Source organism: Cokeromyces recurvatus, assembly GCF_025118155.1.
Source record: "Cokeromyces recurvatus strain NRRL 2243 chromosome Unknown BX663scaffold_18, whole genome shotgun sequence".
In the NCBI taxonomy this organism is placed as follows: domain Eukaryota; kingdom Fungi; phylum Mucoromycota; class Mucoromycetes; order Mucorales; family Mucoraceae; genus Cokeromyces; species Cokeromyces recurvatus.
The window spans coordinates 276,358-292,961 of record NW_026251404.1 but is presented as its reverse complement, the minus strand read 5'-3'; the positions used below and the strand labels follow the sequence as shown (position 1 = coordinate 292,961).

The 16,604-nt window shown below is 29.8% G+C and overlaps 6 protein-coding genes across 6 annotated transcripts; 1 reads left to right on the top strand and 5 right to left on the bottom strand.

Annotated features, from left to right (window-relative positions):
- Positions 1 to 229: 229 nt before the first annotated feature.
- Positions 230 to 1,054, bottom strand: BX663DRAFT_514355 (uncharacterized protein; the record flags this gene model as incomplete). The annotated part of the gene is made up of 1 exon (XM_051528296.1): positions 230 to 1,054. One exon carries the CDS (start codon positions 1,052 to 1,054, stop codon positions 230 to 232), a length of 825 nt encoding a protein of 274 aa, XP_051381406.1.
- Positions 1,055 to 5,617: 4,563 nt separating this feature from the next.
- Positions 5,618 to 8,907, bottom strand: BX663DRAFT_514350 (uncharacterized protein). Its single transcript, XM_051528295.1, has 3 exons — positions 7,819 to 8,907; positions 7,224 to 7,702; positions 5,618 to 7,097 (listed from the first exon to the last, which is right to left on the bottom strand). Exons 1-3 carry the CDS (start codon positions 8,850 to 8,852, stop codon positions 5,659 to 5,661), a joined length of 2,952 nt encoding a protein of 983 aa, XP_051381405.1. The 5' UTR covers positions 8,853 to 8,907; the 3' UTR covers positions 5,618 to 5,658.
- A 930-nt stretch (positions 8,908 to 9,837) lies between these two features.
- BX663DRAFT_487576 (uncharacterized protein) lies at positions 9,838 to 10,705 on the bottom strand (the record flags this gene model as incomplete). Its single annotated transcript, XM_051524757.1, has 5 exons — positions 9,838 to 9,846; positions 9,948 to 10,118; positions 10,174 to 10,381; positions 10,444 to 10,562; positions 10,703 to 10,705. 5 exons carry the CDS (start codon positions 10,703 to 10,705, stop codon positions 9,838 to 9,840), a joined length of 510 nt encoding a protein of 169 aa, XP_051381404.1.
- A 634-nt stretch (positions 10,706 to 11,339) lies between these two features.
- BX663DRAFT_553219 (uncharacterized protein) lies at positions 11,340 to 12,407 on the top strand (the record flags this gene model as incomplete). The annotated part of the gene is made up of 1 exon (XM_051531429.1): positions 11,340 to 12,407. The coding sequence occupies one exon, from the start codon at positions 11,340 to 11,342 to the stop codon at positions 12,405 to 12,407; it is 1,068 nt and encodes a 355-aa protein (XP_051381403.1).
- A 172-nt stretch (positions 12,408 to 12,579) lies between these two features.
- BX663DRAFT_553218 (uncharacterized protein) lies at positions 12,580 to 13,369 on the bottom strand (the record flags this gene model as incomplete). The annotated part of the gene is made up of 4 exons (XM_051531428.1): positions 12,580 to 12,776; positions 12,836 to 12,972; positions 13,033 to 13,068; positions 13,146 to 13,369. 4 exons carry the CDS (start codon positions 13,367 to 13,369, stop codon positions 12,580 to 12,582), a joined length of 594 nt encoding a protein of 197 aa, XP_051381402.1.
- Positions 13,370 to 13,447: 78 nt separating this feature from the next.
- BX663DRAFT_514346 (uncharacterized protein) lies at positions 13,448 to 15,860 on the bottom strand. Its single transcript, XM_051528294.1, has 10 exons — positions 15,688 to 15,860; positions 15,551 to 15,634; positions 15,346 to 15,481; positions 15,171 to 15,271; positions 14,968 to 15,092; positions 14,842 to 14,903; positions 14,327 to 14,782; positions 14,154 to 14,266; positions 13,748 to 14,097; positions 13,448 to 13,691 (listed from the first exon to the last, which is right to left on the bottom strand). The coding sequence occupies exons 1-10, from the start codon at positions 15,838 to 15,840 to the stop codon at positions 13,508 to 13,510; spliced, it is 1,764 nt and encodes a 587-aa protein (XP_051381401.1). The 5' UTR covers positions 15,841 to 15,860; the 3' UTR covers positions 13,448 to 13,507.
- Between the last annotated feature and the right edge of the window lie 744 nt (positions 15,861 to 16,604).

Genomic DNA, 16,604 nt, shown 5'->3' with positions numbered 1-16,604 from the left:
AAAAAATGAATTTCTAGTGATGTTACTTGAGAACACCTTTCCCTGATTTTTTATTTATTTATTTATTTTATTTTTTAATATACTTGTTAAGTAGTAGTGTCAAATTATTTATAATAATTATCGATATTATATACAAATAGATAATACTATTTTATTTATCAATACATATAGATATGTATATTTATACAAATATGCATTTATACATATTTAAATACAATGTAGAATTCATTCATGTAATGCTAGTTTTCTTTTTTTTTCCATAAATGGGAATATACACAATAGGCTTGAGCTCTCTGATACTCTTTATAAACAGTTTGTTATTTCGACTTTGCTCGCTATCATCCTCTTTAGAACGACTATTATCTAGATCAGCATAATGAGTCTTCTGCTTTTTATGAGATGAATCTGTCGATGGAGAAATATCTCTAAGTCTGAGGGTGCGTTCAAAAAGGCCTTCTTCCTTTTCTGAGGTTGAAACATTATCCTCTGAAATGCAACTATCTCTTCTCTCCTTGACTGAGCGATAGTCATCATCATCATCATCATCCCTGAATGATCTTTTCCTTTTGCCTATCCTTTTTTCTTCTTTATCGCTTTGATTTTGATGCTCATATGTAGTTTGCTCTTCAACTTGTTCTTCAGACTTATTTTGTATACAAGACTTTTCTTTATTAGCTTCTTTAGACAGAGAGGCTAAATGGTTATATAGTGACTTTTCTACAATAAGATCATCTTCATCATCACTTATCATAAACTCTGCTGCTGACATACGATGTTTGACGCCTTGGCCTGAGGAACTTTCTGGATCTTTGTTAATATCTGAATCTCTATGCACTGTATTTTGTTCTTGAACCGTGCTTTCTGGGGTATTTCTCTTTTCTGATTCCTCTACATTGTCTTTGTTATGTATATTCTCCAAGTGTTGATCAATATCCATTGCAACTGTAGGATGTGTATCTTCTGGTTCTAAACCCATTGCAACTGTAGGATGTGTACCTTCTGGTTCTAAATCCATTGCAACTGTAGGTTGTGTATCTTCTGGTTCTAAACCCATTGCAACTGTAGGATGTGTACCTTCTGGTTCTAAATCCATTGCAACTGTAGGTTGTGTATCTTCTGGTTCTAAATCCATTGCAACTGTAGGTTGTGTATCTTCTGGTTCTAAACCCATTGCAACTGTAGGATGTGTACCTTCTGATTCTAAATCCATCACAACCTCATTTTTCACTTTAGGATCAAATACAACGTTGATATCCTTTTCCACTGGGCTGAAAGAAATAGCTTTCAAACCACTTTCATCGCATTTAAAATTTTCAAGTGCATGAATATAAATTTTAAGCTCTGATGCTTGAGAAGGCTCAAGTGCTCTATTTACCAAAGAAATGTAATCGAACGTATTATGTAGTCCTGATACGCTTTCTTCATATGATGTGCGCGCTTTTCTTTTGCTAATAATGGATGCTTTGTATTCAACATTTGTTTGCAACAAAATCTTGAACTTGTTAATGAGCTTCTTAGGATCTTTACTATCACTATATAATTTACAATTTTCAATAGTCAATGTTTCTAAACTATAGTCCTTCAACGACAATCTTTCTTCTGTTCCGTTTTCTGTTCTGCCAATTCTGCAATTGGAAAGTGTAAGATGAACGATATGAGATATACATGAATGAAGATATGAAATTTCGCTTCCCTTTAAGCAGATAGAATGTAGGGTCAGTTTTTTTAACTTGCAAGCCTCAAACTTGATGCCTTTATGTCTAGCCAAAAGACCTAGGTTATGATTAAAACCTACATCAAGCGCTTCCAAATTAGGGAGAAGCTTTAAAATACGAATGACATCAATCAATTCTCTTGAGGTAGAATGATGGCAGCAAAGGGATTTAAGTGATTTAAATTGGGCTAATTCTCCATAGTCGATATTCTTCCTGGAAATCATGGTTAAATGCTTTAGTGAATTGCTACCTATCTTTAACAAACTGGGTAACACAACTTGAGGATCTGGAATGCCAATTAAAGATAAATGTTCAAGTTCACAATTTGATTTGGCAAGCAGATTCAATATGATGGTCGTGTATGAGCTATGATAATTAATTTCTAGTTTCTTTAGTTGAGAAAGATCTGCTTGACACTTTCTCAAATCTTTTCCATCTTTAGCATCTTTAGGGATATTTTTAATCAGTTGAGTTTCTCTTTCAAATCTGAAAGATTGTAGTGTTTTGCCATAACATTTAAAAATGTGAATAAAAAAATTAACTTCGCTTTCTAACATGGATGGCACTTTGATGTCTATGTGACTGACTTGATTTGGGGTATAATTTTTGCGTGGATTGTTTGTATTAATATAAAATTGATCAAGTTTAATGGAGACTAGATTAGGAAGAACAGTGTGATATAGCTCCAAGTTTTCAAGCAAGATTGTTTGATGCTTCATCTTTTCTTTACAAGCAATAAAGACTAAACATCTTTTGTGAATCGACCTTGGTGAGGAAGTGATCAGTATCATATTTTGTAAACATGGATTTGAAAAAAGGGGTGAGATCCTTTGTTGACAAAGATCGCGTATGATAAGTACTTGCTCTGTTGTTAATTGAGGTAATTGTTGGAGAGTATTCAGGATCATTGCAATTTTATCTCCCCAATCTTTACCATTTTTTGAAGAGTTTTTGGTTACTTTCAAAAGTTTGATGAGATTGGTGGGATGGATGATTTCAATGGAATCGAAAACAGAAGCAATTTCAGGGAAGGATTGTAGTTCGTTACGAATAAACGTATCAAAATGCCCCCCATAAAATTTTGCTGCAACTGGAGAATTCATAAATATATGATTTAAAGCACTCGTTAAACGTTTTTCATCGTTAAACGCGTCAGTATTGATATTCTCTACATGTGTCATGCTATTCTTCATAAACTGAAAATATATGATAAATATAAATCCCTTAAAAAAATAAGAAATAAAATTAAAACTGTGTATAGTTACATGAACAAAAAATAAATAAAAACAAGCAAAATAGGTTTTTTTTTATTGGTCGATTAAAAAAAAAATGAAATACTTAATGACATGTAAGAATCATTTGGACATGTTTTTTTTTTTCATCAAGCACTTAACAATGACATTATAGAAGGGTGTAAGCTACCTTTATAAATTAGAGAAAGCTCTAACATTTCCTTGAAAGAAATTCAGGAGTATTTTTTTTTAAGGTTATATTTCTAAAATACGAAAAGTGAATAAAGTTAGTTAGTTTTATAAATAGAGTTAAAGTACGCATAAAACTAAATCAAAGAGCTTTATTAAATTGACGAAATTCGCTAAAAAAAAACACCATTTAGTAAAGGATACTAATTTTGATAGACGATTGATTGTACTATAGGAGCAATCCTTTGTTTAATTGACATAATTATTCACTTGAACTTTGTAAAAAACAATTATTTCTTCTCAAATCATATCAACAAGCTCTTTAATCATGTTTTTGTTCATCTTGAGCCTATACACAATATTTGTACCTTGTCGTCTTGCAACTAATTATTAATATGCAAAGTAAAAAAAGTAAAAAAAAAAAAAAAAAAAAAAAAAAAAAAAAAAAAAAAAGTCAGCTTTGAGATAAGAAAATAAGTTTTCGGTTTTATATCAAAAATGGAACAACTTGAGAATTTCGGATCCAACTTGGAAAAAAAAAAAAAAAAAAAAAAAGATATGATATTCACTATGGAAACATCACCGAAAAAGAATCAATGTCAAAACAAATACAACGATAAATTAGTATCTAAAAGATTTAAATAATTAAGAAAGTCAAAAAGAAATACATCATTTACAAAATAAAAGTGGTAGTAAATTGCATCTATAAAAAAAAAAAAAAGAGGGAGAGGATAACAGCAAGTTTCTTATCTTTTTTTTTTTTTTTTTTTCAGTGATTATATTTGGCAGATCTTTTATTTTGCCAAGCCTAGAAAAATAACTGTATATATAATATTATAGGTGTAAACCCATTTATTATCAACTATTTCGTATCATTTTGTGCAAATACATGTCGTGATATAATATTTATACAATGTAAAGAATAAGATCATTTCAATTATTACTGTTGCACATTTAGCCTTTGTTTTTCCTTTTTTAGAAAGACGTTGTCTATAGCATCACTGTCTACTAAAGCTTAATTATGACTGGTTTAGCAAAAGAAAAGAAAAAAAAAAGGGAACTAAAAGTACTGTTCCTCCTTCCCCCCCCCACATTTTAGATGATAATACTTTAAAGTTTAAAACTGCATATAAATATATTTTAAAGCTACATTCACTAAAATAAAATAAAATAAAAATCTATGATTGAAACTACTATTACTAACCTTCGAAAACTTTGTTGATTTTAACACTATGTATGCCCCATGTTTTATTAGTTTAAGCGACTTGTTGTCTATCTCCATAGTTACGGAATAGTATTTTACTACTCCGCAGATGAGCAACTAGATGAATTATATGAATACTATTTTGTGCAATGCTACACTTTATATAAAAATAAAATTTAGCATATATATAAATAAATAACATTAAACTATCACTAAAAGATTCGGTGTATCATGTAGAAAATATTTATAAAGATAAAGTCTATCAAGATATCCCTTGACGGGTAAACGAAGTATGTTATTCATCTATTATACAGCAGAACTGTGATCTTGATATAACTACTCAGTAAATTATATTCTTTTCCCAAAAAAAAAAAAAAAGGTTCATGATAATGATAAATGTAAGGGATAAAAGACCCATCTTTTTTTTTCTATTATTACCAATATCGTCCGAGTATTTGTATTTAATTTTCTATAAAATGCATAGTGAAATCTTAAAATGAGATATTAAAGTTCATAGTGAGTCATTGTACATCTATAAAATCTTAAAGTTCTTTAGCAACTTGTGATTAATGTTACTTGAGTTCAACCATTATAGATCTAAGAGAGTTTTTTATTTTATTTTATTTTTTTTGCTTTTACTATCTTGTAAATTTCATTGTTCATTTTGCATAATAAAATGTATTATACTAAAATGCATAAAAAAGATTATATATTCATCTATTTTTATTTTCAGACATGATGATACCGAAGCATGTCATTATAACAAATGTTCTCTGAAAGATAATAATGCGACATGCTAGAATAAATGAATCTATACAAGCCTCTAATTTATATAATCATTCATTAAATAAACTGAATTGATTCCGCCTCTCTATTTTATGTATTCTCATACATGTATCTTATTTCCATCGTCTTGTCTCTCTTTAAAGTGACTTTATAGTTGATGATATACACTTTACCTTTATCTATTTGTTTTTTTTTCCTTGTTGTTTGTCATCATAAGTTGCTGGACACTCATTTGTATAGTACGTCATACAAATAGTAAATAGAAATAATAAAAAGGAACCAATCATGGTAATACCACTAACTGGTATTTTATGATTATACAAAAAAAAAAAGGTTCACAATCTATTTCTGTTTGACAACGTGGCAGCAGCATAAATCATAATTTTACCCCACATTTTTTTTTTTGTTTAATGACTACTAGATTATTATTTTTTTATTATTATTATTTTAACATGGAAAAAAAAAGGAAAAGAAAAAAAAGAAACAAACATAAAAATACAAAAAAAAAAAAAATACATATACATAAATGACATTAAAAGACATAAAATTGATCAGTTCTATAAACAATACCATCACCACGAACTAATAATAAGGGTATCTTCTTTTTTAATACATCTTCATCATCTGCAATAATGGTAGGACTATTCATCAATTCATTTATATCAGGTATTTTACATGTAATGGAATCTCTTGATTTATATTCAGTTTGTGGTGATTTAATATCTCCAAACCAAATATTCAAGTCACGTGTTATGTTTTCTCCTATGAGTGTCAAAGAAGAACGATCCTTATTATCATCCTCTGTCATTGAGATTTCATGTAAAAGTGGGAAAGGTGTAATAGGGGTACTACGGGTATGATGAAATGGCATATTGAAACCATGATGACTCTCATTTGAAGGTGTCCAAAAGGTATAGGTTGCACAATCTGTACCTACAATTGTCCATACTGCTGCATCTGAAACATCTTCTGTCCAACATGCACCTTCTAATCCAGATGTATCCGATAGAGAGCTACTTCGGCGTTCTGATAATAAGCTGCTACGACGTCCTTTAGTTGTTTCTGTAGCACCAGTACTACTACTCATACGACGACGCGCTTTTGTTGTAGGTGTCATTTTAGCATCTATCGTTGTTGATGATGATTGTTGTTGTTGCTGCTGCTGCTGCTGAGAGAGAGGGGTAGAGGAGTGACGATCATATAGGTTTTCATCTTTTGACAGATTCCCTTTCAAAAGAAGATCTGACAATGAAGTTGAATTCATGTCTGGTCTAGGTTGACAAGCGGGTACAAGATGACGATTATAAGCTACCTTATGCATTCCTACCACATCATTTAGACAAGCTAAATAAGTGACAGAATGGTTTGACTGAGGTATTCTATAATGATTCGATGTCGATAATCTTCTATCTTGTTGTTGACTTGATTTAGATGGATGATTCATAGCTAAACTAGGATCTTGGACTATTTGGAAAGCAATTTTATGAAGTTGAGATACTGGATCACCCAGACTTTCATCCCCACATTCACCACCGAGAACTGTCTTGGAGAAGAAATCTTCATTGATCATACCATTGCCTCCTAAAGCCATAGACCCTTTATCGACCTTTCGAATGATCATGACAGGGCTTACGAGACCTGTTGTTACACACTGAAGTACAACAGGTTGATTATAATGAACAGCGATTGGTTGCTGAGCAGTAGAAGGAGTTTGTAATGCAATAGCTGGGGGTGGTGGAAAATGAATATTATTAGGATGATGTTGATGATGAGGCATTGTTGTTGTTTCAGATGAACGACCTGTATCAACAATCCAAATAACAAAAGGATCCCAAGAACCTGTTCTAGCTACAAAGCAAGTACCGTTGTTATCGTTACTAAGACCATTAGATACGCCCAAATATTTTGTTGAAACTGTTTGTGAACGAATACGATTGAATAAAGAGATAGTTGTACCATGATGAATACATACTATATAAAAAAATATAAATAGATACATAAGCATATACATATACATTATTAATATTGAATACTATTTGTATGTATGTATGTAAGAAAACACACACACACACACACACACACACACACACAACTTACATTCCATATTCTTGATGCTTTGCCTCTTCTTACTTGGTTTACTGATGACCTTAATACCTTTACTAGGAAAGGTACCTAATTGTACACCATTTCCTAATTGAATTTTAGCTAAAACCTCAACACGTTTTCTCTTTTCATCAGCATCATTTATATACAATTGTTTTGATACACAACGTCCAGAGCTAACTACAGTAGAAGCATTAGAAGAAGAAGGATCGATAATAGTACCATCTGATGTTTGCCATTCAATAACACCTGTTTGAGTAATTGCTTCACCCGAGATATGAATAGTTAATTTAGGAGGACTTGAAGAAGAAGAAATAGTTGTAGCAGAAGCAGCAGTAGTAGAAGTAGTAAAGAAATTAGATTTTTTTGGATCAGTCATTAATAGATTAGATTTATCTGTTAAATTTCCATGATTATGACTTGTCCACCAGTTTGCACCTTTTAAAATAGTTGTTGGCGGTGGACATAAAAATCTATATTATTTTAATTCCAAAAATATATGTGTGTATATTTATATACATATAAGATAAATTGTTGTTTAAATACAATGACGGCTTTTTTTTTTTTTTTTTTTTTTTTTTTTTTTTACCTCTTTTCAGTTCCATAACTTTTCTGTGCTACTCTACTAGTTAAGACTATAACAGTTCTTTCACCATTATTTTGTACAAGATATTCTTGAATTAAAGGCTTCAAAGAGAAAGCTATTGTTTCTCCTTGAACGATACGAGCAGAAATAAGACTATTTTTATTAAAAGAAGGCTGTTGTTCTCCCCATTCTTGTTGACAAATGAGTTCAAATCCCAAAGAGACCGGCTGCATGGGAGTGATTGGAGGAGAAGGTGACATGGAAGATAAAGATGAAGCCATAGTAGGAGAAATAGGAGAATTTGTACTACTATTACGTCTTTGTCTTTTTTGTTGTTGTTTTTCTTTTTCTTTCTCTTTCTCTTTTACTTCTTGTTGTTCTAATAACCAATCTGCCATTGTGTTAATTTCATTTGTAATAGCAGACGGAGTGATTGTTGACGTAGATGATGAATTAGTAAATTTTAATAAATCATCATTAAAAGTAACATCTGACATAATAGTAGCTGTATCATTATTTTCATTAGCTACAAGAGCATCAAGAAAACTTGAATTAAAGAAATTAGAAGAAGAAGAAGAAGTAGTGGTGATAGTTGACAAAGCAGGTGATAAAAGAGTTGCATAATGAGGATTATCTTCTCTAAGAGATAAAGTACGTTTATGAATAGGTCTATCAATTGTAGTGTTTGATAGAAGATCAGTAAAGCCAGAAGTATTAGTAGAATTCAATAAAACTTGAATATCATCCCAAACTGAATTATTATTTGTTGCTGGTATTATATTTATATCTTGTTTAATAAAGTCAAAAGAATGATAATCCATTTCACCTACAGCTACCGAATGACGACGAGAATTGGATCCTGATTGGTCAAGTTGTTGTTGATCAAATAATGTATCAAAATTAAAATGAAGATTATTTTCAATAGAAGGAGATGAAGGAGAAGAGTAAATAAAATCTGACCAAGAACTAGTTGGCATAGAAGAACTAAGATGATGATCTTGTTTTCTTTTTCTATTGTCTGTCGTAGTAGTAAACATGATTCGTACCAGCGAAAAAAAAAATAAAAGAAAAAAAAAGAAAAGTAAAAAAAAATAAAATAAAATAGAATGAAATAAAATAAAATAAAAAAAAGAGGGCTAAAATAAATAAATGTGGTGGTGATACAAAGTTCAGTACAAAAGTCCTAATTAAGAATATAATTTAACCCCACATTTTTCGTGTAAAACCAATCATTAATTAAAGAATATTATTGAATTAAATCTCCGTTTTATTCCTAATTACCCACATGATCTTTGGTTTTCCCGCCCTTCTCAAATACCATCATAAACAGGGTAACACCATGATGTACATAATCTCACAAATTAGACTAAATAACATTATTATCCAAAAAAAAAGATAAATAATAACATTATTCCTTATTGTCAAGTCATGTTAGTAACTACAACACATGTAATAGGCGCTTTATATATAAGACATGTTGACTGTAATAGTAGTGTATATAGTAAGACGACATCATCCGGAAATACTATAATTCTTAATTTTAAACAAAGTTTGAATTATGCATAAAAATACATTTACTCTTTACTGGCAATAGTTGTATTAATAGTACAGTGGAGTTATTATTAATAGTAGTAGTAGTTGTGTTATGATTTATCAATTTATTTATATTCTTTAAAACATGATATTTTCAAGTAATATATCAATTTACTACATCCAACCCTTTCACGCCCCCCTCTTTCCTGTCTCTAGCTTTTTTTTTTTTTTTTTTTTTTTTAAAAACACACACACACACACACACAATAATAATAATCGATTTATATCATTCTCTTTTTTCTTGGATTCAGTTTTAAAGACATTCAGTAATTTCCAAAATATTTCAATTTAAACTAACATTGGTTTATATATTGTTTCATGTTGACTCAAATTTAGATTGTTAATATGCTATTATAGGCTTACATTGTCATGGATTGTATCTTAACATTCGCTTTCTTTCTTTTTTTTTTATTGAAATGATGATTCAATTTAAGCAAACTAGGAACAAAAAAAAAAAAAAAAAAAAAAAAAAAAAAAACGAAATGAATAACTCTTTCTTTTATCTTATTTTTTTTTGTGAATATAAACCATAATCTTACCTGGACCAAGTAGCTTTCTGCAACAATTCTTGCACGAGTATTTACACTTAACTTCATTTCTGAAATTTCCTTATCCACTTCTTCCATGAAATGAACAATGAAATCAACCAATTTATGCTTATACATTTGTTCCGTATGATTATTCGTAATCAAGAAAGAAATGTCATAGCCCTTTACATACAATTATTAGTTGTTATATATATAATGTCTAACAAGTCAATCTTACATCAATAGGTTTTCTACGTAAAATAACGAAATTTTCAGCTCTCATCATTAAGAAACGAGAGAACTTGTGGCATAATATACGTTCAAGATCATCTGCTTGCTTAATCTTGATACTAACACGAACTGAATTAACAGAAGGTTCAATCAACACTTTCTCATTTTCATTACGACTGATAACTAAAGGGTTCATTAATAATTCTTTTGATTTTCTAACAACAAGACATTAGTTTCCTTTTATATACATATATAAAATAAGAAAAAGAAAGCGTACCCTGATTCAATTTCAGGTGCATTGTGTCTTTCAGCAATTTGAGAAGAAAAGTTTTCTAAACATAATGCAGCGGTCAAAGTTGAACGAACAGCTGTAAGATAGGGACGGAGTGTGTTGGACTAATGAAAATAAAATAAATGAATTAATAAAAAAGAAAAAGAAAAAAAAAGAAAAAAAAAACGCGTATATATTATTTAATTATTGCTTTTCATTTTGTTGTATTTGTTTTCTCGTTCTCAGCTCTAATTTCAATATTTACCATACTGTTAAAATATTATATGTAAGTGTTTAACAAAATAATAATAATAATAAAAAAAAAAAGGGAATTTTGCTGTATGTATTATGTATTTGTGTTTTATTTAAAATAGGAAAAAAAAACGGACTTTAAATAATTTAATTTGCTTCTCTCATTCACTCACTGATTCTTTCCTTGGCAAGTTGTTTATATTAATGAAAAATAATAATATATGATATATATAAAGCAAATACATCATGTTTGATAACGCTGTACTATTTATATACAAATGCATGTATATATATTAGTCAGTAATAAATAAGATTTTTATAAACAACGTAGTGGAGCATATATTATTTTCAGTACTTCAAATAAAACACATAGTTATTGTATTCTACCTTCATCATTTATATAAAGATCATAGCTTACTTTTAAGGAAGAATTAAAAAAAACATAGAGAAAAATGAATAGAGAAAAGTAATAGACTAAAAACGATTTAAACTTACTGTCGTATATTATAATTTAAACCGTTTATTACATTTAGAGAAATGCTTGTCAAATTCCTTCAAATAATAATAAACATGAAAAAAAAAAAATTAAATACACGAAACTAATCCTTGTTATTTTCTTTCTCTTCTTTCCCTTATAATTTATTACTATCATGCGATTTACTCTCGCCTTAATTACTTCTACTCTCTTATCTCAAGCCGTTTATGCTGCCTCTGATAGTGAATCCTATTCTTCGGCAATATCTTATGAATCTGCTTACTGGATTGAAGAAGCCTCTTCTAGTGCAGTTTCTAGTGTGAATGATAATCCATCTTTTGAAAGACATAATCTAAATGATTTCCTTAAAAAACTTATATTCGCTGATGATCATGTATCCAACTCTTTCTCATCAAAGGAGGAGGAAGCTTCATCCATATCACCCAAAGTTGTTGCTTCTTCATTATCCAATGAGGACTCTTACTCTGTAGCTACATCTCATCCTATTATGAGATCTAGATCTAGATCTAGAGAACGTGCTGCTTCTAAACTTAAATTTAAACATGCTCTTCGCAGATATCACCGTCATCTATTCATTTCTGAAAAAAAAGCACATGATGACCATCCTACTCTTAACAAGCGTGTTCATGACGAAGAGGATCTTGTTATTAAAGAAAAAAAGGAGCATCGTACCCATAATTCTGATAATGATAGAGAAAATGAAGAATCCACTATTGCTTCTGAGGATGGCTCTTCTAGTAGACTTGTGTTCGTCCCTATGGTAGAAGAGGAATCAAGTGATAGTATTAATAATAATGATAATTTCATTACAAGTCCGTTTAATGACCTAGACAGCAGTGCTGCTTTTGAAAGTAGCGACCTTTCAGATGAAAGCGATATGTCTCTTTACAGCACAAATTTGCTTGATGACATCACTTATTTAGATAGTAGTAGTAGTAGTAGTAGTAGTATTTCTTTAGATGAAAGTAGTGTCCTTCTTTATGATGTATCTATATTAAATGATGACGATGATGATGATGACGACGATGATGATGACGACGATGAAGACGATGATGACAGCAGAAGCTCTATTGCAGATGGCTCAAATGGTAATGAAGAACTCTTTCAAAATAGAAAGCAGGTTAAAGAAAAGCCTCAAGTATTTATAGATAAGGATGGCTTTTGGATCCCTGATATACATGCTGAAGAAATGTTTAAGGGCTATAATTGGGATAAAAAATAAATAAAGATATAGGAATCATCATTAAGCCTTTTTCTTCTTTTCTCACTCTCTCTCTTTTAAGTATACTATTATTTAATAAAGCATAATAATATATAATATGACAAGAAGGGAAGAGGAACGTTTTATATAACGTTTGTATATAGTTAAAAAAAACACCCTTTATTTATCTTCTTTAATAATTCCTTTTACATGATTGTTCAAAACAATTTAAAATCATTTTCATAGGAAAAAACTTTTGATGAGGGACTTTATGATAGAATAAAACATGCAAGTTATGGTCTAAAATAATGATAGTCCTTTGAATATCATGTGTCTTGGAGTCAATTGATTTATAAGCTCGAGCAATAAGTCTATCAGTACTATCTGAAGCTATTTTAACCATGTCAATACATCCACTCCTTCCCTCGCTACCTACTTTCTCTACTTACCTAAAATAAAAGAGGGTTGAAATGTTAGACTTCCAGCTGACTTCCCAGGAGTCGCATAAACCGAATGTAGTTGAATTCCATCCTGTGTTATTACAATCGGTAAAGCACCATATTGAATTAAATGAGCAGAATTATCTCTATAGATGAAAAAAAGAGAGTTACAAACGATAAATAAGAGTGACATGAAAGTTGCTTACTCTATATGATACAAATCCTTTTTAGATTGTGGTGAGCTATAAGAAGAGGAAGAAGAAAAAGAAAGAGGGTAAGTAGAGCGAGTTAACATTGAAAAGAGATTTCGCCTATTTACAAATTATAACTGCAAAAGAATAAGGCAACATAGTTAAACGAACTATTGCTATTCTTATTAAATACTTGAGATAATTGAAAATCAAAAATTTTCCCAGTTAAAAAGGCAGAACATTGAAAATCAAAAATATTTGATTTTTGCTTATTTGCTATTTTCATCTTTGTTGTGTCTTGGTTTAACTCCTTTTCATCTCGAATTCTTTTTAAATTATTAGTTTGTAGCATGTTTTGTTTAAAAGAAGAAGAAGAAAAGAAGAAGAAATAGTCTATTTTCTATAGATTTTATTATATATTAATCATTTTTTTTATTTTTTCGCATAAAAGACAAATATGATTTAATAATGTATCACGTGTATGTATAAGTTAGTCTAATAAAACAATGTCCTCTTCTTCATCAAGTATAATTATATTATCAACTACTTCAGAAACTATCTTTACTTTCTTATTCATTTCTTTTGGTAAAGCTTCTTCTTCTAATTTACGCTTTCTTGTATTATTTAATATATTAGTCTTGGGGATAGGGTTTAATAGTTCTACTCGTTTTTCACTATAATTTTTTATATGATTTATTATCTATTACATCTATTCTCTTTCTCTTCTTACCTTAAAATAGTTTCTAAAATAAGATCAACATCAGTTTCATCGTCTTGAAAACGTAAAATACTACCAGGATATAATCCAATTTCATGTAATGGCTTATCTGCTAACTGTACTTCTTCTTCAAATGCGTCGTAAATGAGTTTACTTCCTTGTAAAACACTTAATTCATCCTTATTCATCTCTGCGCCCCCCTTTTCTTGTTTTAATAGAATAACTTGATTAATTAAATCGTTTAAGGTTGTTTTCTCAAAGTTAACTAATGCTGTTGAACCTCTAGATTTACATACACCACAGTTTGGATTAGGTTGAACATTTGCTTCTTGAACAAGACGTGAACCAGTTGTAAGATATGTCTATAGATAGAAGAGAAGTTTAAATGATAATACATTTGATAAACTATTTATCTTACTCTAGGAATATCTTTGATATTTCCTCGTAATATACCATATGCTTTCATAATAACAAAGCCAGCAATAACCGCATTTGTAGTAGCAATAGCTGGGATAATATTTCCTGCCATAGCTATTATACAAAGGATTAAAAAAAAACTATCATATTAACTATATCACTTTAGTTACTTACATTTAACATCAAATAAACTCTTTGTTGGTATATGAAAGATATAGGCTCTTAAATTTGAGGCAGCTGTTACAAAATCCATTGCATCGTCATCATCTTTATCGAATGACAAAATAGCATCAGGTTGAACCTCTCTTTCCTTCAAGTAACGCTTCGATAATCGAACTACACTATCATTAAATACTTTAAAGTTTTCATTTAGACTCCATACTTTTTGATCAGCAAGTCCTGTTGATGCTTCATCCTCTGCCATAAGCTTTGTGTTTTTCTCTAATGTATCATAATCAAGTGGTGTAGGCCTTGTTCGATTCTTCCACATAGAATCCATTGATAAGAGTCGTTGAATATCGATATTAAAGACTTTTTCAAATACTTTTCGTGCATAGTCAGAAGACCCTGCTGCTTCTTTTATTGTTTTTAATTCTGCTGTCTCTCTAGCTAATGCCTCTAATTCTTGTGCTATAACATATTATTTCAATAAAATAGAATAAAATAAATATGTATGTATATTCTTTTACCATTGTCTTCAGACTTATCATTGTCAAATACTTCTTCATCTTCTGAATTACCAAATAATTGACTATACAAACAATATAAGCAACATAAGGATTATAATATCTATCAAATTATTTATATAGACTTGCCTAAATAAAAAGCTTTTGGCCCATACAATACAGTGAATAGGAGCACTTGGTGTGCTTCTAATGGTACATACAGGATAGGTTGTAGGTGTAGGTTTAGGTTGACATTCAAAGCATTCGGTCTCGTACTACACACACACACAAAAAGAGGGGGAGAGTGAAAGAGGTTAATATTTTAATATTTGTTACACTTTTATATACCTTACTTTCTTAATCACATAGGCTTGTCCAAGATAACCTTGAGTTCCAGATTCAACAAGTGGAACATCTGCTGCTAAACACATAGTATTAACATGTCTACGGGCATCTATTCAGAAAAAAAAAAATATTAAAATTATATTTCCTTTTATTTTTGACAGTTAATACTATTTAAAGACTTACCCAAATTATCTAAAGCATTTAAAACCATTGTAAATTGTTTAAACCATTGAACATTAAATTGAGGTTCTTTAATATTAGCCTGAAGAGAAACAATATTCGCTGCAGGATTAAATTTGAGTGCTGATTCTCTGGCAACCTAAAACAAGATTATTAATTTTGTTTATGCTAACGTATACTCATATTACAAGGAAAAACAAAAACATACGTGAGCTTTTGCCTTCTTTACATGATGTCTTTGAAATAGAAATTGTCGATTCAAGTTTGAAATATCAATAGTATCCAAATCGATCTATGAATCTAGTTAATCTCACTTGATTGATGTATAGATTTGCGTGATCTTACCACAACAATATCTTTAAAACCTGACATTACAAGATTTTTTAATAATTCACAGCCAATACCACCTGCACCAACTAAAAGAATTTTACTGGAAGCAACTTTATCATAAAGTTCCTGTCCAAGAATTTGCACATTATATGCCTCTCTTTTACTCATTATGCCTATTTTTTTTTTTTTAAAAAAAAAAAAAATATACATGTATAAAGGCGACGGACAAACCTGTAGTCAAAAAAAAAAAAAAAGGTGGAGATTGAATTGCCTGTCTACTACAGTCACAGTAACAACGTATCAATACCACCTTTTTTTTTTTTTTTGTTAAGACAAGCATAAACTCAAGTCTTCAACTAAGTCTTTTATTGTAAGAAATAAATTTATTTAAAATATATGGAGTCGTTTAAAAATCTTTCTATTAAAAACTAATGTTGCTTCATCTAATAATCAAGTATGGACTATCATTTTTGTCCTAATTTTTTATTATTTTTACTTATTGCTTGGTAATACCCATTCTTGCAGTTTTGTGCTGTATAGTTAGCTACTCTACTACTAGACTTCGCAATACTTAAAAAAAAAAAAGGAGGTTTTGTTACTCTATTTTTTGTATTAAGTGTAAATTTGGGTTTTTTTTTTTTTTTTGCTTACTAATTGTCTATGATAACAATAGTCTTCCTTTTGCGTAAGATCAGCAATTTTTAACATTTTTATACTTATAAAGTCTTTCATAATGATTCATTTTTTATTTTAGTACCTTAGAATTACAATAGAAACATTATACGCGAGCAATTACTATTTCTGAATTAAATCAGGTTCAAAGCTTCTTTCCAACAATAGTGTCATATTCTTTTTTTTTTATTTTTCCTTTGAAGAAATCATCAATAAGCATTCATGTTTTATTGTTGAGTTGAATATCTTTTCTTTTGGGA